We start from the raw sequence: 26,012 nt of genomic DNA on the forward strand, positions 1-26,012 counted from the left end.
GGCAGTACCTCAGTGCAGTAAATATTAATGGCAGTACCTCAGTGCAGTAAATATTAATGGCAGTACTTCAGTGCAGTAAATATTAATGGCAGTACTTCAGTGCAGTAAATATTAATGGCAGTACCTCAGTGCAGTAAATATTAATGGCAGTACTTCAGTGCAGTAAATATTAATGGCAGTACTTCAGTGCAGTAAATATTAATGGCAGTACCTCAGTGCAGTAAATATTAATGGCAGTACTTCAGTGCAGTAAATATTAATGGCAGTACCTCAGTGCAGTAAATATTAATGGCAGTACCTCAGTGCAGTAAATATTAATGGCAGTACCTCAGTGCAGTAAATATTAATGGCAGTACCTCAGTGCAGTAAATATTAATGGCAGTACCTCAGTGCAGTAAATATTAATGGCAGTACTTCAGTGCAGTAAATATTAATGGCAGTACTTCAGTGCAGTAAATATTAATGGCAGTACCTCAGTGCAGTAAATATTAATGGCAGTACCTCAGTGCAGTAAATATTAATGGCAGTACTTCAGTGCAGTAAATATTAATGGCAGTACCTCAGTGCAGTAAATATTAATGGCAGTACTTCAGTGCAGTAAATATTAATGGCAGTACTTCAGTGCAGTAAATATTAATGGCAGTACCTCAGTGCAGTAAATATTAATGGCAGTACCTCAGTGCAGTAAATATTAATGGCAGTACTTCAGTGCAGTAAATATTAATGGCAGTACTTCAGTGCAGTAAATATTAATGGCACTACCTCAGTGCAGTAAATATTAATGGCAGTACTTCAGTACCAATGTAAAAAGAAAAGGGGTTAAAGCTGCAGCATCTATCTTTTTGGGCATCCTGACAAAATTCACATAGAAGTGTGACTTATATAGATCTATATTCTCATTGAAAGCAAGTCTAAGAAGCTTGGCAGGCAGCCCAGGGGTTAGAGTGTAGGGGCGGCAGGTAGCCCAGGAGGTAGAGTGTAGGGGCGGCAGGTAGCCCAGTGGTTAGAGTGTAGGGGCGGCAGGTAGCCCAGGGGTTAGAGTGTAGGGGCGGCAGGTAGCCCAGGGGTTAGAGTGTAGGGGCGGCAGGTAGCCCAGGGGTTAGAGTGTAGGGGCGGCAGGTAGCCCAGGGGTTAGAGTGTAGGGGCGGCAGGTAGCCCAGTGGTTAGAGTGTAGGGGCGGCAGGTAGCCCAGGGGTTAGAGTGTAGGGGCGGCAGGTAGCCCAGGGGTTAGAGTGTAGGGGCGGCAGGTAGCCCAGGGGTTAGAGTGTAGGGGCGGCAGGTAGCCCAGTGGTTAGAGCATTGTGCCAGTAACCGAAAGGTTGCTGGATCAAATCCCTGAGCTGACAAGGTAAAGATCTGTCATTCTGCCCCTGAGCAAGGCAGTTCCCCGGGCGCCGAATACTTGGATGTCGATTAAGGCAGCCCCCCCTTACCTCTCTGATTCAGAGGGGTTGGGTTAAATGCGGAAGACACATTTCAGTTGAATGCACTCAGTTGTACAACTGACTAGGTATCCCCCTTTCCCATATTTGTCTTTGTAAACCAGCTAAAAATATATATTTTTGGTTTTGGAAAATATATTTCACAGCGGTTTCGACGGTACAATGATTATCTACAGGACTGCTTGTTTTGTCACATACATTGAAATTAGGTGAACTTTTCGAATATTTGCAACCAGGAAATGGCACCACAAAAACTCATACAAATAATTTCCTGAGTTTTAGTATATATCTCAGATATGGGCTGACCCTTCAAAACATACTTCCTCCCCCAAAATGTTTGACTCGTTTTTTTTCTCCATGGATGAATATGTTATTCAATGTGTTTTTATGGGCTAATAGCATTAAGGCCAAATTCAATGTTTCATCAAATAATCTCATAGCTTGGTATGACCATATTAAAACAATTCCATATGTTAGCTTAGTAGAAACCCAGACCCAGGCCCTTAGACTCCAGCGGGTTATTAACGAACACTGACTGTCAGCTAAAATTACGGAACATCAGCAAACATCAGGAGGCTTTTAGAGTGTAAAAAAACAAAGGTTTGAGTGGCCATCCCACTTAACATACTCCTTCTATGCTCTGTCTTCCACTCTCCATCTCACTATCGATCCCCCAACCTCCCGCTCTCCCTGTTTCACTCCCTCCTCTTTCTCCTCCCCCTCTCTCTCCCCATCGATCTCTCCTCTCCCTCCTTCTCTCAGGTAAGATGTTCCAGGCTCCAGATCTCAACCTCATAGTAGAGTTTATCCTCATGTTCTATAAGGAGAAGCCCATTGATTGGCTACTGGACCACATCCTCTGGGTCAAAGTGTGTAACCCAGAGAAAGACGCGGTACGTAAAAACTGTGTGTGGGGAGGGGGTATCTTCAACTTTTTTTCACAGTCTACCCTTTCTCCCTGCAGAAGCACTGTGAGAGGCAGAAGTCGAGTCTGCGTGTCCGGTTCAGGCCCTCTCTTTTTCAACATGTGGGGCTGCACTCCTCTCTGGCCGGAAAGATCCAGAAACTCACTGTGGGTCCCAAACCTCTCATCCTCTCTCTAGCACCCTCCCTCTCACCCTAGATCACTCTCTCTGCATCAGCCTTTTACCATATGTCCAATCACCACCTCCATCTACCCACATATCTCCTCAACTCACCATACTAGGCCATGCTCACTTCCCCCTGGTCATCTATGCTGCTGTCTCACTTCCACTTGCTGTTTAGGATAAGGACTTCCTGAAGCCCCTGCTCCATAAGATCCATGTGAACCCGCCTGCTGAGGTGTCCACATCTCTCAAGGTACATCACCTTTAAATCACCCTCACAGACACCTTTCTGGCTTGACCTTCTTATGAGTTGAAAAATATAGATTGTTTTAAAGCCTGTTTCACCATTGGCTTTTTATTTCAAAATGTAAGGTAGTACAATATAATTGTTTGATATAGTTATTTGTGAAGTATACTGAGTTGTTTTGAATGCATTCAGCTGACAGTGCTGTGCTGTGCTGTGCAGGTGTACCAGGGCCACACTTTGGAGAAGACCTACCTGGGAGAAGACTTCTTCTGGGCCATCAATCCTACTGCTGGAGACTACGTCCTCTTCAAGTTTGACAAGCCCATCAACATAGAGAGGTGAGGAGGGAGATGGAGCTGTGTGTGTGCATTTCTGAGGGAAAAGGGATGTCGTGCCATACACAAAATCTTCCTCTTCCACAAGCTTAAGCGTGCCTCTCTCTGGGGCTCAGTCTGCTAATGAGGGTGTTCTAAAATAAGAACTCCCAGGACACCCTGGGTGATTCACAGAAAGAAAGAGTGGAAAGGGTTGGAAGGAGAAAGAAAGCACTAAGAAAGAGAGTTGGTGGTGGAGGAAGGAGACAGAGATGAGATGATGTGGATGGAATGGATGAGTAGAAAGAGAGGTGATGGAGGAAGGAGACAGAGATGAGGTTATGTGGGTGAGTAGAAAGAGAGGTGGTGGAGGAAGGAGACAGAGATGAGGTGATGTGGATGAGTAGAAAGAGGCGATAGAGGTGTTAGAGAAGTCAGGGAGCTTCAAGGTGATTGACTGAGAGGAAAAAGAGGCCAACTCATCATTCTGTTTCATGTGTAGTGTTTCATGTGTAGCGTTTCATGTGTAGCGTTTCATGTGTAGTGTTTCATGTGTAGTGTTTCATGTGTAGCGTTTCATGTGTAGTGTTTCATGTGTAGTGTTTAATGTGTAGCGTTTCATGTGTAGTGTTTCATGTGTAGTGTTTCATGTGTAGTGTTTCATGTGTAGTGTTTCATGTGTAGTGTTTCATGTGTAGCGTTTCATGTGTAGTGTTTCATGTGTAGTGTTTCATGTGTAGTGTTTCATGTGTAGTGTTTCATGTGTAGTGTTTCATGTGTAGCGTTTCATGTGTAGCGTTTCATGTGTAGCGTTTCATGTGTAGCGTTTCATGTGTAGCGTTTCATGTGTAGCGTTTCATGTGTAGTGTTTCATGTGTAGTGTTTCATGTGTAGTGTTTCATGTGTAGTGTTTCATGTGTAGTGTTTCATGTGTAGTGTTTCATGTGTAGCGTTTCATGTGTAGCGTTTCATGTGTAGCGTTTCATGTGTAGTGTTTCATGTGTAGCGTTTCATGTGTAGCGTTTCATGTGTAGTGTTTCATGTGTAGTGTTTCATGTGTAGTGTTTCATGTGTAGCGTTTCATGTGTAGTGTTTCATGTGTAGCGTTTCATGTGTAGTGTTTCATGTGTAGTGTTTCATGTGTAGTGTTTCATGTGTAGTGTTTCATGTGTAGTGTTTCATGTGTAGTGTTTCATGTGTAGTGTTTCATGTGTAGCGTTTCATGTGTAGCGTTTCATGTGTAGTGTTTCATGTGTAGCGTTTCATGTGTAGTGTTTCATGTGTAGCGTTTCATGTGTAGCGTTTCATGTGTAGCGTTTCATGTGCAGTGTTTCATGTGTAGTGTTTCATGTGTAGTGTTTCATGTGTAGCGTTTCATGTGTAGCGTTTCATGTGTAGCGTTTCATGTGTAGTGTTTCATGTGTAGTGTTTCATGTGTAGCGTTTCATGTGTAGTGTTTCATGTGCAGTGTTACATGTGTATCAAATCAATCAAAGTAAAATGTGATTTGTCTATTGCGCCGAATACAACAGTGAAATGCTTGCTTACAATCCCTAAACCAACAATGCAGTTTTTAAGAAATAACAAAATAACAAATAATGAATTAATTAAAGAGCAGCAGTAAAATAACAATAGTGAGGCTATATATAGAGTTTCCCGGTACAGAGTCAATGTGCGGGGGCACCGGTTACTCGAGGTAATATGTAAAAATCAAAAATACTGTGATACATGTATGATACAGCCTGGATATGAACCAGGGTGTCTGTAGTGACACCTCAAGCACTAAGATACAATGCCTTAGACCACTGCGCCACTCGGGAGCCCTACATGTTGGTAGAGTTATTAAAGTGACTATGCATAGATAATAACAGAGACTAGCAGCAGCATAGAAGAGGTTGGAGGGGCAATACAAATAGTCCGGGTAGCCATTTGATTAGATGTTCAGGAGTCTTATGGTTTGGGGTAGAAGCTGTTTAGAAGCCTCTTGGACCTAGACTTGGTGCTCCGGTACTGCTTGCCGTGCGGTAGCAGAGATAACAGTCTATGATTAGGGTGGTTGGAGTCTTAAACAATTTTTTAGGGCCTTCCCCTGACACTGCCTGGTATAGAGGTCCTGGATGGCAGGAAGTTTGGCCCCGGTGATGTACTGGGTCGTACGCACATACCAGGCAGTGATGCAACCCGTCAGGATGCTCTTAATGGTGCAGCTGCAGAACCTTTTGAGGATCTGAGGACCCATGTCAAATCTTCTCAGTCTTCTGAGGGGGAAAAGGTATTGTCGTGCCCTCTTCACAACTGTCTTGGTGTGTTTGGTCCATGTTAGTTTGTTGGTGATGTGGACGCCAAGGAACTTGAAGCTCTCACTTTCCACTACAGCCCCGTCGATGAGAATGTGGGCATGCTCGGTCCTCCTTTTCCTGTAATCCACAGTAATGTCCTTTGTCTTGATCACTTTGAGGGGGAAGTTGTTGTCCTTGCACCACACAGTCAGGTCTCTGATGACCTCCCTATACGCTGTCTTGTCATTGTCGGTGATCAGGCCTACCATCTGCAAACTTAATGATGGTGTTGGAGTCATGCCTGGCCGTACAGCCATGAGTGAACAGGGAGTACAGGAGGGGACTGAGCACGCACCCTTGAGGGGCCCCCGTGTTGAGGATCAGCATGGCGGATGTGTTGTTACCTAATCTTACCACCCGGGGGCGACCCGTCAGGAAGTCCAGGATCCAGTTGCATAGGGAGGTGTTTAGTCCCAGGGTCCTTAGCTTAGTGATGAGCTTTGAGGGCACTATGGTGTTGAACGCTAGCCTGTAGTCAATGAATAGCATTCTCACATAGGTGTTCCTTTTGTCCAGGTGGGAAAGGACAGTGTGGAGTGCAATAGAGATTGCATCATCTGTGGATCTGTTGGGGCGGTATGTAAATTGGAGTGGGTCTAGGGTTTCTGGGATAATGGTGTTTTGAGCCATCACTAGCCTTTCAAAGCACTTCATGGCTACAGACTTGAGTGCTATGGGTCGATAGTAATTTAGGAATATGGTAGTCTGCTTGAAACAAGTTGGTATTACAGACTCAGACAGGGACAGGTTGAAAATATCAGTGAAGACACTTGCCAGTTGGTCAGTGCATGCTTGGAGTACACGTCCTGGTAATCTGTCTGGCCCTGCGGCCTTGTGAATGTTGAACTGTTTAAAGGTCTTACTCACATCGGCTGCGGAGAGCGTGATCACACAGCCGTCCGGAACAGCTGATGCTCTCGTGCATGTTTCAGTGTTACTTGCCTCAAGGCGAGCATAGACTTTATTTAGCTTGTCTGGTAGGCTCATGTCACTGGGCAGTTCTTGGATGTGCTTCCCTTTGTAGTCTGTAATAGTTTGCAAATCCTGCCACATCTGATGAGCGTCGGAGCCGGTGTAGGCTGATTCGATCTTAGTCCTGTATTGATGCTTTGCCTGTTTGATGGTTTGTCAGAGGGCATAGCGGGATTTCTAATAAGTTTCCAGGTTAGAGTCCCGCTTCTTTAAAGTGGCAGCTCTACCCTTTTAGCTCAGTGCGGATGTTGCCTGTAATCCATGGCTTCTGATTGGGGTATGTACGTACAGTCACTGTGAGGAAGACGTCATCGATGCACTTATTGTTGAAGCCAGTGACTGATGTGGTGTACTCCTCAATGCCATCGGAAGAATCCCAGAACATATTCCAGTCTATGCTAACAAAACTGTCCTGTAGTTTAGCATCTGCTTCATCTGACGACTTTTTTATTGACCGAGTCACTGGTGCGTCCTGTTTTATTTTTTGCTTGTAAGCAGAAATCAGGAGGATAGAATTATGGTCAGATTTGCCAAATGGAGGGCGAGGGAGAGCTTTGTATATGTCTCTGTGTGTGGAGTAAAGGTGGTCTAGAGTTTTTTCCCTTTGGTTGCACATTTAACATGTTGTTAGAAATGAGGTCAAATGGATTTAAGTTTCCCTGCATTAAAGTCCCCGGCCTCTAGGTGCGCCGCCTCTGGATGAATGTTTTCCTGTTTGCTTATGGCGGAATACAGCTCATTGAGTGCGGTCTTGTGGTGGTATATAGACAGCTACAAAAAATACAGATGAAAACTCTCTAGGTAGATAGTGTGGTCTATAGCTTATCATGAGATACTCTAGTCTTCCTTAGATATCGATCACCAGCTGTTGTTTACAAATATACATAGCCTGTCACCCCTTGTCTTACCAGAGGCTGCTGTTCTATCTAGAGGTCGACCGATTAATCGGAATGGACGATTAATTAGGGCCGATTTCAAGTTTTCACAACAATTGGTAATCTGTATTTTTGGACACCGATTTGCTGATTTTCTTTATTTATTATTATTTTTTGTATTTTTTTACACCTTTATTTAACTAGGCAAGTCAGTTAAGAACACATTCTTATTTTCTATGACGGCCTAGGAACGGTGGGTTAGCTGCCTTGTTCAGGGGCAGAACGACAGATTTTTACCTTGTTAGCTCGGGGATTCTTTTTTTTGTAACCTTCTGGTTACTAATCCAACACTCTAACCACCTGCCTTGCATTGCACTCCACGAGGAGCCTGCGTGGCAGTCTGACTACCTGCCAAGGTAAGTTGCTAGCTAGCATTAAACTTATCTTATAAAAAACAATCAATCTTAACATAATCACTAGTTAACTGCACATGGTTGATGATATTACTAGTTTATCTAGCGTGTCCTGCGTGTCCTAATCGATGCGGTGCCTGTTAATTTCTCATTGAATCACAGCCTACTTCGACAAACGGGTGATAATTTAACAAGCGCATTTGCGAAAAAAGCACTGTCGTTGCACCAATGTACCTAACCATAAACATCAATGCCTTTCTTTAAAATCAATACACAAGTATATATTTTTAAACCTGCATATTTAGTTAATATTGCCTGCTAACATGAATTTCTTATAACTAGGGCAATTGTGTCACTTCTCTTGCGTTCCGTGCAAGCAGTCAGGGTATATGCAGCAGTTTGGGCCGCCTGGCTCGTTCTAACAAAGGCCGTAATTCATTTGCCAGAATTGTACATAATTATGACATAACATTGAAGGTTGTACAATGTAACAGCAATATTTAGACTTAGGGATGCCATCCGTTAGATAAAATACGGAACGGTTCCATATTTCACTGAAAGAATAAATGTTTTGTTTTTGAAATGATAGTTTCCGTATTCTACTATTTTAATGACCAAAGGCTCGTATTTCTGTGTGTTATTATGTTATAATTAAGTCTATGATTTGATAGAGCAGTCTGACTGAGCGATGGTAGGCAGCAACAGGCTCGTAAGCATTCATTCAAACAGCACATTCGTGAGTTTGCCAGCAGCTCTTCGCAATGCTTCAAGCACAGTGCTGTTTATGACTTAAAGCCTATCAACCCCCGAGATTAGGCTCGTGTAACCGATGTGAAATGGCTAGCTAATAGCGTCTCAAACGTCACTCGCTCTGAGACTTGGAGTGTTTGTTCCCCTTGCTCTGCATGGGTAACGCTGCTTCGGGGGTGGCTGTTGTCGATGTGTTCCTGGTTCGAGCCCAGGTAGGAGCGAGGAGAGGGACGGAAGCTATACTGTTACACTGGCAATATTATAGTGCCTATAAGAACATCCAATAGTCAAAGGTATATGAAATCCAAATGGTATAGAGAAATAGTCCTATAATTCATATAATAACTACAACCTTAAACTTCTTACCTGGGAATATTGAAGACTCATGTTAAAAGGAACCACCAGCTTTCATATGTTCTCATGTTCTGAGCAAGGAACTTAAATGTTAGCTTTTTTACATGGCACATATTGCACTTTTACTTTCTTCTCCAACACTTTGTTTTTGCATTATTTAAACCAAATTGAACATGTTTCATTATTTATTTGAGGCTAAATAGATTTTATTGATGTATTATATTAAGTTAAAATAAGTGTTCATTCAGTATTTTTGTAATTGTCCTTATTACAAATAAAAAAATAAAAAATTTGCCGATTAATCGGCAGGGGCTTTTTTTGGTCCTCCAATAATCGGTATCGGTATCGGCGTTGAAAAATCATAATAGGTCGACCTCTAGTGCTATCCTGCCGATAGAGTGTATAACCTGCCAGCTGTATGTTATAAATGTCGTCGTTTAGTAACGACACAGTGAACCGTAAGATATTAGATTTGAATGTCTCGTTGGTAGGATATACGTGCTTTTAGTTCGTCCGATTTCTGTTTCTGTTTCATGTGTTTTGTTTCGGTCTGCTGCAGCCAGCGACGTCTCATGTTTGTGTCTGGGCTTGATTTGCACAAATTAGCTAGCCAGGGTACCATTCTACTGAGGACATTTCATTATCAGCTGTGTGAAGGGTCTTGTGTGTGTGTGCGCACCATCGCTACCACAGGCTTGGTTTAAACATGTCAGATGTGTCATAACAGAAAGCACAGCAAAGTGTGTGACAGGACAGTGTTACGTGTAAACAAGGTGTGAGTTTACATATTTATGAGTGTGACATGTGATGTGAATTTGCATTAATAGTGTTATGTGATTGGCAGGTTCCTGTTCCGCAGTGGGAACCAGGAACACCCTGGAGACAGGATAGAGAACACCACTGTAGAGATACTGCCCTTCTCGGTAAGATGACAACATTCAGACAATGCAAAGACAACATTCAGACAACGCAAAGACAACATTCAGACAACGCAAAGACAACATTCAGACAATGCAAAGACAACATTCAGACAACGCAAAGACAACAAAAAGACAACGCAAAGACAACAAAAAGACAACATACAATGCAAAGACAACATTCAGACAACGCAAACACTACATACAACAATGCAAAAACAACATTCAGACAACACAAAGACAACGTTTGGACGATACAGTGTGCAATAATGTGTCAATAGTCAGGGCACTTGTTTCTGATTGGTTTATTGATCCATCATCACTCAAAATGTCTATGTCAGTTATTGATTGGGTATTGACAGGATCATGAGCACAGCCTGCTCCATTCAATATCACTACCAGAGGCGGGAGGCTGCTGAGGGGAGGACGGCTCATAATAATTGCTGGAATGGAGTAAATAGAATGGTATCAAACGCATAGTTGCTATGTTTGATATCTTTGATACCATTCCACTCCAGTCATTACCAAGAGCCCGTCCTTCCCAATTAAGGAGCCACCAACCTCCTGTGGTGTGCATTATACTGTATGTTAGTGTTAACAAGGCTCTCTACCTACCTAGTGTGTGCATAACATTACCAACATAACCACAACATGTGTCTGTGTCTGAAGGAAACTGGACCTAAGTCCAAAGAGAAATACAAGCGAACTGATGACCGCTTCTACAGAGTCGGTGAGTGGACCTGTACCAACCCTCGTATCCCGTTACCTTAGAACACATACAGCCTGATCAGATTACCCACTCTCATTGTGACCTGCCACAGACTGATACACAATGTGCAAACTGCCTGTCCAAAGGTCCTCAATCACAGCTCTCTCTCTCTCTCTCTCTCTCTCTCTCTCTCTCTCTGTCTCTCTCTCTCTCTCTCTCTCTCTCTCTCTCTCTCTCTCTAGGTCAGTTTGAGAAGGGTGTGGCTGAGGGGGCTGTAGACACCTCCTTCAACCCGGTGGTGGCGCTTCGTCTCTCTGTCGTCCAAGACTCAGCTGTCTGGGCCATCCTCAGCGAGGTCAGCCAATCACACGCCATCATCTGTCCTTTAATATTTTATATCATGTTTATATTCTACCCAGCGGAATGTTATCCTGTATAACGAGAGCTATGTGTGACGTGTCTGTGTGTCTCTCTGTAGATTCATATAAAGAGGAGAGCAGGCTGACAAAAAGCGGGGGGCCACATCAATCCTGGCCCCCGGCCCCGGGGTGCTCGCAGACGCACCTAAAATTGATTGACCCCAGGGGCCTTCTGCCACCTAGCAACCAGCAGTGACATCATCAGAGCGCACCAGAGCCGCTCCTCTCAGGGTTTCTAAGGGCGCTGTCACTCGATTGCTTTCTCTCTATTTCTGCCTATCCTTTCCTCTCTCTCTCGCTCTCTTTTTGCGTGAATGTGAATACTACTGTACAAAAAAGAGGCAGATGTAAAATATCAGAAGTCATTTGGTGTGTCCGGAAGAAATCCGTTTCCAGCTCTGACTGTGGAGGTAACGCCGATGGCTTGTGACTCGGAGAGACACACCTCAGCTGATCTGAGAGGCTGATGTCACCAGGACGCTGGTGTTGTACATGCTGCTCTCTGCTCCATGTGCTCTTCCTCTCAGCCTCTCTGATCTGTTCCACTGAGGTATTGCACTCACTGGAGCCATAGTGGAGCCCCCTGCTGGTGACTGAAGTGACTGAAGAATGGCTCCATCAGCCTCAAAGACTTGCTTTTTGTTCTTTTCCACAGAGTTGTGTGTTTTAGGTAAACAGCAGGTAATAAATAGACAAACAAGTTGTCAGTCTTTCTTATGGTGAAGATAACTGCCTTTATCACGTCCTTCTTTTGAAGGGGATTACAATGACGATGACAAACGAAGCGGAAACTAAATGTGGTTCCCCATTTTTAAAGTGACATGTCTGCCAAACTATGCCCTGGGTAGAAGTCACCCATAGGTGCAGATCTTGGATCAGCTTGCCTTGCTCAAGTCTCAACCCAAACCATTCTGGGCAAAATACCTGAAACTTACCTAAGATCTGTGTCTGGGGCAGTTTCATCCAGTGGAGGCTGCTGAGGGGAGGACGGCTCATAATAATAGCCGGAACGGAGCGAATGGAATGGCATCAAACACCTGGAAACCATGTGTTTGATGTATTTGATACCATTCCACTGATTCCACCCCAGCCATTATCATGAGCCCGTCCTCCCCAATTAAGGTGCCATTTTTATTATTTTTATTACAACGACAATGACGACGTATGAAGGTGAATTAATTTATTTCAAATAAATATTTCATTTGTACAAGAGGTTCAAAGAAAAATAATATTCATGCCACGGTAGTTGATGTGTTTGCATTGCATGTGTTCTTTTTGTTCCCGAAACGAGCTGCTTGGTATTTCATGTTCTTGTCCGCTGGTTGGTTGAGATAGAGGTTGAATCTAACTGCTGTTCCAGAGTCAGTTTTTGTATAACATTTCTCAGATGGTCAAAGTTAAAATGAAGGAGAGCTGACATCAGAACAGGCCTTAAGCCAGAGATCCTGGCTGAGGTTGTGCTAGATCCATACCCATGTGCCTTAAAGTCCTGCTCCTCCATAATGAGTCCGGAGCAGAACTTCCCTTCATTCACTCCCTTCCCTCTACCCTACAATAGAGGATGTTGACTCTTTTGAAGAGATTTGATCACGTGATACAAGATTTACAGATGACAGGGGTAACGGTTCCTCCATAACTCACCACCAAGTGTACAGTGTGACTCATGTTTACCATCAGCAATGGGGGATTCATTCACTTCATTACATTTTATTTTGATGACTTCACTATATTGAAATTATATATTGAACTTATGATCAAATGCTATTTCGAACGTTGCACTGAGTTTTCAACTCACAGTTTTGAATGCTCCATTCTTTAGTTTTTTTGCTGTTGCTGGGCTTTCATTTACCATCTCCCGTTGCTTCTGTCATTTTACACTTCTGACATCATCAGTGAGTTCTACCCCATGTGATGTCTGATTCTGTCCAATCAATTCAATTGGAGACTGCTGGCAGTGGTTAGACAGGATGTTAAATTTATTCTATGTGCCATCTAGTTGCAGACGGATGCATTCGTACCAGTGGAGGCTGCTGAGGGGTAGGATGGCTCATAATAATGTCTGGAACAGAGCGAATGGAATGGCATCAAACACATAGAAACCATGTGACACATAGAAACCATGTTTGATACCATTCCACTCATTCCATTTCAGCCGTTACCACGAGCCCATCCTCCCCAATTCAGGTGCCATTAACCTCCTGTAATGCTGACAGCCACGCTCCCCTAGGGGCGCATCTTATCTACTCTGATTAAAGAGCAATTTGCATTGCTCTTTAATGCATAGGTATTTTCAGGATAGGTCAAAATGTGTGTTTTTTTTCATGAGAAATGTTTATACAATAAGAGATTTTATGAAGATTTCGTTTTTCTATCAAAATTCCATCCACGTGAGAGAAGATTGTGATCGGTTTGATTTGGAGTGCTATTTTAAATGTCAAAGATGTGCATGCATGCACGCACGTCCAATTCTAAATCAGCCCCTACATCACAGCACTTAATGTTGGTCTAGTAGGGTTGGACAACTACAGTATAAGGAACAAATCCCAGCTATACTGTCAGAGGGCAAGCTGGTGCCTACCCAAATCTTTAAATAAAAACTCTTAGGTTGGATAAAGACAAGGGGTGGATTTCGAAAGCGGGCCACTTTGTACCAGGTTTGCTTGTCTGTAAATGTCCTTTATTTATTGTGTGATTGATTGGTAAACTTTTTGAATGGAGCTGGCCCCTCCCCTGAGCCCCCTGGTCAAACCAGACCCTCTCGCTCACACCTGGGCCTTTATTTAAAGAGCGCAACGGATTAGAACCTTCAGATAGAACTCTATGCTGTAGATCCGATATGATTCTCTGTGTAGAAATGGGAATCGTGCCAGATCTATACATTACATTTCTATCTGCAACGCTCTAGCGAAGGATATGAACCTCTTCTTAAGGTGGAGGACGGCTTGAGCAGAGGGGAACACAAACTGTGTTTCTCACTAGTTTGAAGGGGGTTACTTCCATCCTTTTTTTGGTGCCCTTCATCCACGCTTATCTAAGATCGTTTAGAAAAGCAATATGGAGGTAAGCCTATTATTGAGTCGCTTGCCTAGACCCCAGAGGTAGATGAAAGGTAAGAGACAGACAGTCAGGCTCACCCCACCCCTGCCTGCTTCCACCTTCTCTGTTCTCCCCATCAGGTCATGTCGTGTGCCTTCATCACTATGTTAGTATATCTGCCTCTGATAATTTTGACATGGCTTTACATGGACATCATTGAAATAAATCAAAATGGTTGATACAAATCACATCCATCTGTTTTCTGCCTTGGTTTCATTATTTCACATAATTCAGTTCTGATGGGAGAATGCCTCATTTCCATCAGCCACACATTCCTATAGAGTCAACCATCTAGGTTCAACATACATCAAGAGATGGCATAAACATGTTGGGGTTGCTGCAGGATCTATGGAATCATTCTTGCCATCGTTTTCCTTTTGATGTTCTGCTGAGAGATAAGCTTTGAGTGGCACCTAGCGGTATACTTGAAAAAGTACATGTTAAAAATCTAATTTCGCTGAAACTACAAACACTCCCAGCATGCATGTAGTTCAATTTTTATATTCCCAGGATACTTTGCGAATCAAATATGGTGGCTTGCATTACAACGTTCATGTAACATACTGTAGTTAAATATACTCTTCAAATCTAAATTTCTTGCGTAATTGTCTTAAATGTAAGTGCAGCACAATGCCTAAATTCTACGAGGACAAAGAGGAGGATGGCAGGGCCTGCTCGGGAATCAGGGAGGACTTCAGGGCATGTCTCCTTCAACACGACTGCGTTGTAAAGGTAACGTTATGGAAAATATGATATTCCCTTTCATCTGAGGTTATGGTTTACTAGCTAATATTATGCTTTACAGTTTTACTTGTATAACATCCCTTATTTCAAAGCGTAGGACTACCTTAAAATTGTAAATTGTGGCTTGTTGGTTGGTTGAGCCACACTTCTATTATAAAAAGAAAAGTGCAGCGCTTTCTACACCTGGTCATTCTGGATATTGATGCATGTGTTGTGTGGTCAACGTAAACGGTGAGAATGATCAATAACATCAAAACACTAGTCTTGGTACAAACGTGTTTGACTAACTCCATGTTGTCCATTCCTGCAGGAGGGGAAGATGCCCAGTCAGTGTCTGAAGGAGGGCCACTGTAAAGCACTGCAGACCTCCTTCTTCGAGTGCAAGAGGTCCATGGTGAGATCACGGGTCATCACTGACATCAATGACATTCATTCAACACTTGGAATATCCTTATGTATGGAACTGACTTGTTTCTGATCTTTCCCTCTATTTTTACAGTTAGATAACCGGTCCAGATTCAGGGGAAGGAAAGGCTACTGATGGACCAAAGTTGAAAATCTCTGCAACACGCAGCATTGAAATGATTAATTGTGAATAGTAGCAAAACTAACTTAAAGTGGTCCAAATGGGTGTTGTATTTTATTATGCTGACTTCACTTGAGCACTTGATTTGAAGTGGTTCTGTAGAGAAAATATATGCTCTTCAAATAGGTATGTTGGACTTATTACCTCCTGAAGTGATGAGTGAGTCTGTGAATAGGCCTACCACAATTCAAAGCATAGACACTTGTACGTGTGTGGAAGAATGCTGGGCTGCTCTTCTGTTTCCATGTTTTGAAATGAGCGAACTTCAAGGAACTCTAAAGCAGGACTGTCGGCTCTCCCCTTGGCTGTTCTGATGATTGACAGACTGCTAAATTGGGCCTCTGTTTTTGAACAACTGTGTGTAATAAATGTGTCATTGAACAGATGAAGTGTTTGCGAATGTGCTTAGTGTGTCATTATGGAGTCTTCAATGCACACAACTGCTGGTTTAAATTACATTAGATTTATTTAATTCCAGTTTTATTTTTACTGACAATACAGTAAAATTACACGGTATCATTCATACAGACCTGAGTTAACAGCAATATTAATAGAAATGGGGACATACAACTATTACATAAGAAATTATATGAAATCTATTTAAACTCCTTCACGAATGTAGGTAAAATGGTCGTTCAGATTTCTATGTACACTAATACAAAAAATGTACTCATTTAGCATACTCTCTTATCTAGAGCGACAACGCATTTAGGGTTAATCAATCAAATGTATTTATAAAGCCCTTCTTACATCAGTTGATATCTCAAAGGGCTGTACAGAAACCCAGCCTAAAACCCCAAACAACAAGCAATGCAGGTGTAGAAGCACGGTGGCTAGGAAAAACTTCCTAGAAAGGCCAAAACCTAGGAAGAAACCTAGAGAGGAACCCGGTTATGAGGGGTGGACAGTCCTCTTCTGGCTGTGCCGGGTGGAGATTATAACAGAACATGGCCAATATGTTCAAATGTTCATAGATGACCAGCAGGGTCAAATAATAATAATCACAGTGGTTGTAGTGGGTACAACAGGTCAGCACCTCAGGAGTAAATACCAGTTGGCTTTTCATAGCCGATCATTCAGAGTATTTCTACCGCTCCTGTCTCTTGAGAGTTTAAAACAGCAGGTCTGGGACAGGTAGCACGTCCGGTGAACAGGTCAGAGTTCCATAGCCGCAGGCAGAACAGTTGGAACTGGAGCAGCAGCACGACCAGGTGGACTGGGGACAGCAAGGAGTCATCATGCCAGGCAGTCCTGAGGCATGGTCCTCCGAGAGAAAAAGAGAGAATTAGAGAGAGCATACTTAAATTCACACAAGACACCGGATAAGACAGGAGAAATACTCCAGATATAACAAACTGATCCTAGCTCCCCGACACACAAACTACTGCAGCATAAATACTGGAGGCTGAGACAGTAGGGTTCGGGAGAAACTGTGCCCCTGTCCGACGATACCCCCGGACAGGGCCAACCAGGCAGGATATAACCCCACCCACTTTGCCAAAGCACAGCCCCCACACCACTAGAGGGATATCTTCAACCAACAACTTACTATCCTGAGACAAGGCCGAGTATAGCCCACGAAAATCTCCCCCACGGCATGAACCCAACCCGGACAGGAACATCACGTCAGAGACTCAACCCGCTCAAGTGACGCACCCCTCCTAGGTACGGCATGGAAGAGCACCAGTAAGCCAGTGACTCAGCCCCTGTAATAGGGTTAGAGGCAGAGAATCCCAGTGGAGAGAGGGGAACCGGCCAGGCAGAGACGGCAAGGGCGGTTCGTTGCTCCAGAGCCTTTCTGTTCACCTTCACACTCCTGGGCCAGACTACACTCAATCATAGGACCTACTGAAGGGATGAGTGTTCAATAAAGACTTAAAGGTCGAGACCGAGTCTGCGTCTCTCACATGGATAGGTAGACCATTCAAAAGAAATGGAGAAAGCACTTAAGTATTGGTATTTATTAGGATCCCACTAGACACTGCAAAAGCATCAGCCACTCTTCCTGGGGTCCACATGAAACATGACATCATACATATTGACTAACATTATTAGTCAAGGACTGAAATACATCCATTTGAAACGTCACAGCCTACATATCAGTACATACACACAATATCTAGGTCTAATACATAATACAGTGCAAATGACAATATATATAAAATGGCTGTGTCTCTTCACAGTCCCCTTCGTGCAGTAAGGTGATCTTTTATCTTTTTTTAAAACTGGTTTTATTGCTAGCTTGAGTTACCTGGGGTGGCAGAGATTTCCATGTATTGATAGCTCTATTTAATACTGTGTGTTTCCCAGTATGGTACCTTCAACACATCAATACCTCACACGAAGACCAATAATGATGCAGTCAATCTCTCCTCAACTTTGAGCCAGGAAAGACAGACATGCACGTACATCAAAGTGCGATACGTGCTGCTTTGTTCTGGACCAACTGCAATTTACCTACAGTGGGGCAAAAAATAATTTAGTCAGCCACCAATTGTGCAAGTTCTCCCACTTAAAAAGATGAGAGAGGCCTGTAATTTTAATCATAGGTACACTTCAACTATGAAAAAAATCCAGAAAATCACATTGTAGGATTTTTAATGAATTTATTTGCAAATTATGGTGGAAAATAAGTATTTGGTCAATAACAAAAGTTTATCTCAATACTTTGTCATATACCCTTTGTTGGCAATGACAGTGGTCAAACGTTTTCTGTAAGTCTTCACAAGGTTTTCACACACTGTTGCTGGTATTTTGGCCCATTCCTCCATGCAGATCTCCTCTAGAGCAGTGATGTTTTGGGGCTGTTGCTGGGCAACACGGACTTTCAACTCCCTCCAAAGATTTTCTATGGGCATGAGATCTGGAGACTGGCTAGGCCACTCCAGGACATTGAAATGCTTCTTACGAAGCCACTCCTTCATTGCCCGGGCGGTGTGTTTGGGATCATTGTCATGCTGAAAGACCCAGCCATGTTTCATCTTCAATGCCCTTGCTGATGGAAGGAGGTTTTCACTCAAAATCTCACGATACATGGCCCCATTCATTCTTTCCTTTACACGGATCAGTCGTCCTGGTCCCTTTGCAGAAAATCAGCCCCAAAGCATGATGTTTCCACCCCCATGCTTCACAGTAGGTATGGTGTTCTTTGGATGCAACTCAGCATTCTTTGTCCTCCAAACACGACGAGTTGAGTTTTTACCAAAAAGTTATATTTTGGTTTCATCTGACCATATGACATTCTCCCAATCTTCTTCTGGATCATCCAAATGCTCTCTAGCAAACTTCAGACGGGCCTGGACATGTACTGGCTTAAGCAGGGGGACACGTCTGGCACTGCAGGATTTGAGTCCCTGGCGGCGTAGTGTGTTACTGATGGTAGGCTTTGTTACTTTGGTCCCAGCTCTCTGCAGGTCATTCACTAGGTCCCCCCGTGTGGTTCTGGGATTTTTGCTCACCGTTCTTGTGATCATTTTGACCCCACGGGGTGAGATCTTGTGTGGAGCCCTAGATCGAGGGAGATTATCAGTGGTCTTGTATGTCTTCCATTTCATAATAATTGCTTCCACAGTTGATTTCTTCAAACCAAGCTGCTTACCTATTGCAGATTCAGTCTTCCCAGCCTGGTGCAGGTCTACAATTTTGTTTCTGGTGTCCTTTGACAGCTCTTTGGTCTTGGCCATAGTGGAGTTTGGAGTGTGACTGTTTGAGGTTGTGGACAGGTGTCTTTTATACTGATAACAAGTTCAAACAGGTGCCATTAATAATACAGGTAACGAGTGTAGGACAGAGGAGCCTCTTAAAGAAGAAGTTACATGTCTGTGAGAGCCAGAAATCTTGCTTGTTTGTAGGTGACCAAATATTATTTTCCACCATAATTTGCAAAGAAATTCATAAAAAATATGTGATATGTGATTTTCTGGATTTTTTTTCTCATTTTGTCTGTCATAGTTGAAGTGTACCTTTGATGACAATTACAGGTCTCTCTCTTCTTTTTAAGTGGGAGAACTTGCACAATTGGTGGTTGACTAAATACTTTTTTGCCCCACTGTATGTCGCACATGACCAGACAGCTGGACAGAAGTCCAGGTGTGACAAAACGAGGGGCTGTGGGATCTGTCTGGTTGACTGAGATGTCAAGAAGGCAGAGCAACGCCCTATCATGGTCAGACCTCTTCCCGTTTTAGCAACCAATGAGTCTATATGTTTTGACCTTGAAAGCTTGCTATTTGTATTCTTATTTATTAGGGATCTACTCTTCCTGGGGTCCAAACATACACTATCTAGGGTTACACCCAGCAGTTTAGTCTCTTCACCTTGCTCAATAGCCACTTTATTCAATAATAGGTCTAAACCAGGGTTAGGGTTGAGCGAGTGATTTGTCCCAAAAATGATGCTTTTAGTTTGAGATATTTATCACCAGCCTATTGCTAGTTACCCATTCTAAAACTGACTAGAGCTCTATGTTAAGTCTCATTTATTTATTTTACTGTTGCAGCCGACGTGTATACTGTTGAGTCGTCAGCGTACATAGATACACAGGCTTTATTCAAGGTCAGTGGAAGGACATTTGTACAAACAGGAAACAATAATGACCCAAGCCGGCTGCCCTGCAGTACACCACACTCAACTGAATTTGTATGAGCGACGCTTCCATTAACGGAAACTCTTTGTGTTCTATTAGATAGGTAACTCTCAATCCATAATAAGGAAGAGGATGCAAATCCATAATACCTAAGTTTTTTCAGCAATAGGTTATGATCAATGACATCAAAAGCTGCACTGAAGTCAAACAAAACAGCTCTCACAATCTTCTTACTATCAGTATCTTTCAGCCAATCATCAGTCATTTGTGTCAGTGCTGAGCATATTGAGTGCCCTTCCCTATAAGCATGCTGAAAGTCTGTTGTTAATTTGTTTTCTGTGAAATGTTTTTTTATTTGATCAAACACCATTTTCTCCCTAAAGTTTGCTAAGCACTTGTAACAGGCTGATTGGTTGGCTGTTTGAACCATTAAAGGGTGCTTTGCTATTCTTGGCTAGTGGAATGACCTTTGACTCCCTCCATGTCTGAGGGCACACCGTCTTCTAGGCTTAAATTGAAGATGTGGGAAACAGGAGTCACAATGTATTCTGCTACCAACCTCAGAAATTTATCATCCCGGTTGTCGGTACCAGGAGGTTTGTCCTTGTCTATAGATAGCAACAATTGTTTCACCTCTTCCACACCCACGTTGTGGAACTCAAAACTACACTACTTGTCTTTCATTATTTGGTCTATTATGGATAAATATGAAGGCTAAGCATTTGTTGTTTGCATGTCTTACTCACTTCAAGTGGATGGCAATATCAAAGGGTTTTGTTATGAACAAGCTATCTGTCTCAATGAGATGGAGCCGAGATGGAGCCAAGATGGAGCCAAGATGGAGCCGAGATGGAGCCGAGATGGAGCCAAGTTTGCTTTTTTTCCTAGAAATTTACTACAGAGCTTTTTTACTATTATTCTTTATATCATTTATGTTTGTGCTATAGTGTAGTTTCTTCTTTTTGTTTAGTTTAGTTACTGAATTTCTCAATTTACTGTATGTTTACCAGTCTGCTGTATTGTCAGACGTGTTTTCTATTCCCTTTGCCTCATCCCTCTCAGCCATGCAGTTTTTCAATTCATCATCCATTTGGAAGATCTAACAGTCAGTTTCTTCATCCGCGCATGTCTATCAGTAACCAGAAGAAGCAGTTTCATAAATGCTTAGTTTAGCGTCCGGATGTTTCTCAATACACACATCAGACCAACAAATATTTTTCATATCTTCGACATGGAAATCATTGCAAAACCTCTTGCATGATCGTTTATGCTAAAGGGCACTTCGACAACGACATATGTAACCCAGGTTTGTATTGAGCAGTCATACACTGTGTGGCCCTATTTCATGAACCCACACATTGTCTGTCCAAGATCAAATACAAAGACATGAAAATATGTTCCTTCTTAAAGTGATGGTAGAGAGGTTTTGTAAAAAAAAAAAATGTTTTCCTGCAATTCGTATGATATGTTACGAATTCCAATTCGTACAAAATGTTACGAATTTGTAAGTGCTTAATGTCCTCTTCAATCTCTTTAACCAGTTGAGTCTCTGTTCTCTAATCAGCTGTGTAAGTGGGGGCCACTGTTGTAATGTTTCTGTTAAGGAGGGATTATGGTGTGTGCTTAAGTAATGGTCTTGGGGTGATTGGGTGAGGTTAGAGTTGTCACTGTTCCCTGGTTACGGTCCCATAGAGTGGTCATGATCATCAAACAGCTGTTCGTTTAGTTCTACAGTTTAGTGGTTAGCTCATCAGCTGCTCAAACCTCTCCATGTTCACCTTCCTCATGACAAAGGCCTTGTGAGTCTTCTTCAGCATGCCCAGTGTGTTCAGGAGCACCATGTGGTCGCTCTCAGTGACGAAGGCGTCATTAATTGCCGCCGCCATAGCGTAGGAGTCACATGACACAAGTCCCATACTGTCAACCATCTGCGCCTGGGAGCGCTCGCTGTAGGACTCCTCCATAGTGTTACGGAAGATCCGGGCTATGAAGCAAGCCTTCTCTGACTCCTGAGCCAGCCAGCCATCACACCAAGACTGTAGAGTGGAACCGGAACACAAAAATGTCAATCACAATGTAGAAGGTATTGGTTGTATTTTATCATTTATTCAGGACGATGTAAGCTGCTTCCGTGATGGCGGTTGAAGTTGTACTCTGCACACACTGTGGTGTTTCCTCATTAAAGCCTATGGCAATCCACCCATTAATCTATATATTTACCATTAATTTACCAGATAAGCTGACCTGAAGCAAATAAATCATAGCCCTTACACTCTGTGTTGTCTCCCATGATGTAGAGGCCTTTGAGTTGGCTGGGAAGGGAGGGTTCCAGGTTGGTGAGGGGAGCCGTGGCCACCAGAGATCTCTCGCTCACGTTTGGGTCCAGAATATCCGGGCCATGGAAGTGTCCCGCACTGACCACATTCCCAAGGATGAGCTTGGCAGCACCTCAGAATACGGGGATCTACAACACGGAACACAGAGTGGTCAGAACCCCGCAAATTAGAACATTATAGTATTTCCTCTGCGCTTTCACTTCATATGAATTCAATCTTAGAGCCCGGGCCTGTGTCAGTGGGCAAAAACAAGTCTGGGTGCCAATCGGTTTCTTATAGCGAGTACTTTGTTGTTGTCATGGCAACGTTTGGTGTAAACTCCAGCCTCTCTCCACAGTTCTGCTTTGCTCACTCTGCTACGTCTGTAAACAGATTCAATAGAACAGCATGTCAAATCAGTTATCTCTTTCCAGAGCTCCAATTGAATAGAACTCCACTGGCATGTGTCTGAGACGGAGATAACAACAGTGTATTGTCAGAGAGGTCAACAGACACTACATAGCATCCTTCCACAACATGTGATCTCTTACCGTTAAATGCATATTCTATGCACCATGTGATGATGTAAGCACATTCCTTTGGGTGTTTGTTTACAGAGAAAAAGCTGCCTTGACAATTCTATCTAAATAAACCATATGAATCTCATTGCCAGGGTCTTACATCATCTACCTTTTAACAATAAAATAACTGAACACAACAACACTGTACAATGCGTTCTGGAAAGTACTTAGACCCCTTGACTTTTTCCACAGTTTGTTACGTTACAGCCTTATTCTAAAATGTATTAAATTGTTTATTAAATTGTAATTTTTTCTCATTTATAATAAAAATAATGACAGAAATATCACAGTTACATTAGTCTTCAGACCCTTTACTCAGTAATTTGTTGAAGCACCTTTGTCAGCGATTACAGCCGCAACTCTTCTTGGATATAACGCCACAAACTTGGCAACTCTGGATTTGGGGAGTTTATCCCATTCTTCTCTGAAGATCCTCTCAAGCTCTGTCAAGTTGGATGGGGAGCGTTGCTGCACAGCTATTTTCAGGTCTGTCAAGAGATGTTCCATCGGGTTTAAGTCCGGGCTCTGGCTGGGCCGGTGCCTTTTGGCAAAATCCAAGCGGGCTGTCATGTGCCTTTTACTGAGGAGAGCCTTCCACTGTCAACTGTGGTACCTTTTATAGGCAGTTGTGTGCCTTTCCAAATCATGTCCAATCAATTGAATTTACCACATGTGGACTCCAATCAAGTTTTAGAAACATCTCAAGGATGATCAATGGAAACAGGATGCACCTGAGCTCAATTTTTTTTTAAATACATTTGCGAAAATGTATAAAAACCTGTTTTTGCTTTGTCATTATGGGGTATTGTGTGTAGATTGCTGAGGATGTGTATTTATTTCATCCATGTCAGAAAAAGACTATAACGCAAAAAATTGGAAAAAGTCATGAGGTCTGAATACTTGATAGAGTTCAGTGTGTCAAATCGGAGGGCCTGTTGTCCGGCATCTGGCAGTCTCTATGGGGGTGCCACAGGGTTCAGTTCTCGGGCCGACTCTTTTCTCTGTATATATAAATGATGTCGCTCTTGCTGCGGGTGATTCCTTGATCCACCTCTATGCAGACGACACCATTCTGTATACATCTGGCCCTTCTTTGGAGACTGTGTTAACAACCCTCCAGGCAAGCTTCAATGCCATACAACACTCCTTCCGTGACCTCCAACTGCTCTTAAACGCTAGTAAAACTAAATGCATGCTTTTCAACCGATCTCTGCCCGCACCCGCCCGCCTGACTAGCATCACTACTCTGGACGGTTCTGACTTAGAATATGTGGACAACTACAAATACCTAGCTGTCTGGTTAGACTGTAAACTCTCCTTCCAGACTCACATTAAGCATCTCCAATCCAAAATTAAATCTAGAATCGGCTTCCTATTTTGCAACAAAGCCTCTTTCACTCATGCTGCCAAACAGACCCTCGTAAAACTGACTATCCTACCGATCCTCGACTTCAGTGATGTCATTTACAAAATAGCCTCCAACATTCTACTCAGCAAACTGGATGCAGTCTATCACAGTGACATCTGTTTTGTCACCAAAGCCCCATATACCACCCACCACTGCAACCTGTATGCTCTCGACGGCTGGCCCTCGCTACATATTTGTCGCCAAACCCACTGGCTCCAGGTCATCTATAAGTCTTTGCTAGGTAAAGTTCCGCTTTATCTCAGCTCACTGGTCACCATAACAACACCCACCTGTAGCACACGCTCCAGCAGGTACATCTCAGTGGTCATCCCCAAAGCCAAGATCTCCTTTGGCCGCCTTTCCTTCCAGTTCACTGCTGCCAATGACTGGAACATATTGTTCCATAAAGTTGGAGACTCATATCTCCCTCACTAACTTTAAGCATCAGCTATCTAAGCAGCTCACCGATCGCTGTAGCTGTACACAGCCCATCTGTAAATAGCCCATCTACCTACCTCATCCCCATATTGTTTTTTTGTTTCTTTTTGCTCTTTTGCACACCAGTATTTCTACTTGCACATCATCATCTGCACTTCTATCACTCCAGTGTTCATTTGCTAAATTGTAATTACTTCGCTACTACAGCCTATTTATTGCCTTACCTCCTTACGCCATTTGCACACACTCTATATTGATTTTTTCTATTGTTATTGACTGTACGTTTGTTTATGTGTAACTCTGTGTTGTTGTTTTTTGTTGCACTGCTTTGCTTTATCTTGGCCAGTATCACGTTCTGACCTTAGTTCCTTTGTGATGTCTTTGTTTTAGTTGGTCCGGGCGTGAGTTGGGTGGACAGTCTATGTTCTTTTTTCTATGATTTGGGATTTCTGTGTTTGGCCTGGTATAGTACTCAATCAGAGGCAGCTGTCAATCGTTGTCCCTGATTGAGAACCATACTTAGGCAGCCTGTTTTCACCCTTGACTTGTGGGTGATTATTTTCTGTTTCGTATCTGTACCAGACAGAAATGTTTCGGTTTCATTTCGTTCTCTTGTTGGTTTCGTATTTTAGTGTTCTGAGTTCTATTAAAGAATATGAACACTTACCACGCTGCGCATTGGTCCTCACCTTCTTCCACTACAGACAACCGTTACAGCCAGGTCACAGATGTAAATTAGAACTGGTTTTCAACTGGCCTACCTGGTTAAATAGAGGTGAAATAAAATAAATAATAAATAAATAATACATTCCAAAGACACTGTACCTCCAGTCTGTTACATGCTTGAAGCACCCGCAGCGTGTTATTCCACACATTCTCCATATTGGTGTTGCCATGGACACAGATGATGCAGAATGTCTACATTAGTGGCGGCTAGGGCCATCATGGCTATCATTACTACTCCTCTTAGAGCATAGAACACAGGGTGAGGCAGATCAAATATAACCTAGCCACTATGATACATTAACACAGAGACAGATCAAATATAACCTAGCCACTATGATACATTAACACAGAGACAGATCAAATATAACCTAGCCACTATGATACATTAACACAGAGACAGATCAAATATAACCTAGCCACTATGATACATTAACACAGAGACAGATCAAATAAAACCTAGCCACTATGATACATTAACACAGAGACAGATCAAATAAAACCTAGCCACTATGATACATTAACACAGAGACAGAGCAAATATAACCTAGCCACTATGATACATTAACACAGAGGCAGATCAAATAAAACCTAGCCACTATGATACATTAACACAGAGGCAGATCAAATATAACCTAGCCACTATGATACATTAACACAGAGACAGATCAAATAAAACCTAGCCACTATGATACAT

At 42.8% G+C, this 26,012-nt stretch overlaps 2 protein-coding genes and 1 pseudogene across 2 annotated transcripts in view; 2 read left to right on the forward strand and 1 right to left on the reverse strand.

Moving 5' to 3' along the window:
* Window positions 1-14,129, forward strand: part of LOC110504700 (alpha-1,3-mannosyl-glycoprotein 4-beta-N-acetylglucosaminyltransferase A) — a 71,640-nt gene extending 57,511 nt beyond the window's left edge. Inside the window, exons 9-16 of the mRNA XM_036975100.1 lie at window positions 2,205-2,335; window positions 2,407-2,514; window positions 2,709-2,783; window positions 2,997-3,115; window positions 9,639-9,717; window positions 10,381-10,441; window positions 10,663-10,775; window positions 10,899-14,129. Coding sequence (XP_036830995.1) covers window positions 2,205-2,335; window positions 2,407-2,514; window positions 2,709-2,783; window positions 2,997-3,115; window positions 9,639-9,717; window positions 10,381-10,441; window positions 10,663-10,775; window positions 10,899-10,925 — 713 coding nt within the window. The 3' untranslated portion in view covers window positions 10,926-14,129. The remainder of the gene's footprint in view (window positions 1-2,204; window positions 2,336-2,406; window positions 2,515-2,708; window positions 2,784-2,996; window positions 3,116-9,638; window positions 9,718-10,380; window positions 10,442-10,662; window positions 10,776-10,898) is intronic.
* Window positions 14,130-14,350: 221 nt separating this feature from the next.
* On the forward strand, window positions 14,351-15,659 carry LOC110520535 (cytochrome c oxidase assembly factor 5). Its single transcript, XM_021597926.2, has 3 exons — window positions 14,351-14,667; window positions 14,990-15,073; window positions 15,179-15,659. The coding sequence occupies exons 1-3, from the start codon at window positions 14,566-14,568 to the stop codon at window positions 15,218-15,220; spliced, it is 228 nt and encodes a 75-aa protein (XP_021453601.1). The 5' UTR covers window positions 14,351-14,565; the 3' UTR covers window positions 15,221-15,659.
* A 3,656-nt stretch (window positions 15,660-19,315) lies between these two features.
* LOC110504707 lies at window positions 19,316-25,474 on the reverse strand (annotated as a pseudogene).
* Window positions 25,475-26,012: the final 538 nt, after the last annotated feature.

The sequence above is a fragment of the Oncorhynchus mykiss genome, chromosome 3 (assembly GCF_013265735.2).
Source record: "Oncorhynchus mykiss isolate Arlee chromosome 3, USDA_OmykA_1.1, whole genome shotgun sequence".
Taxonomy (NCBI): domain Eukaryota; kingdom Metazoa; phylum Chordata; class Actinopteri; order Salmoniformes; family Salmonidae; genus Oncorhynchus; species Oncorhynchus mykiss.

Bases quoted from the DNA above. Each gene is read 5' to 3' on its own strand.
- LOC110520535 (XM_021597926.2), top strand. From the start codon at position 14,566: ATGCCTAAATTCTACGAGGACAAAGAGGAGGATGGCAGGGCCTGCTCG. The intron at 14,668-14,989 runs GTAACGTTATGG...CCATTCCTGCAG, and splicing joins AACACGACTGCGTTGTAAAG to GAGGGGAAGATGCCCAGTCA. The intron at 15,074-15,178 runs GTGAGATCACGG...CTATTTTTACAG, and splicing joins TCGAGTGCAAGAGGTCCATG to TTAGATAACCGGTCCAGATT.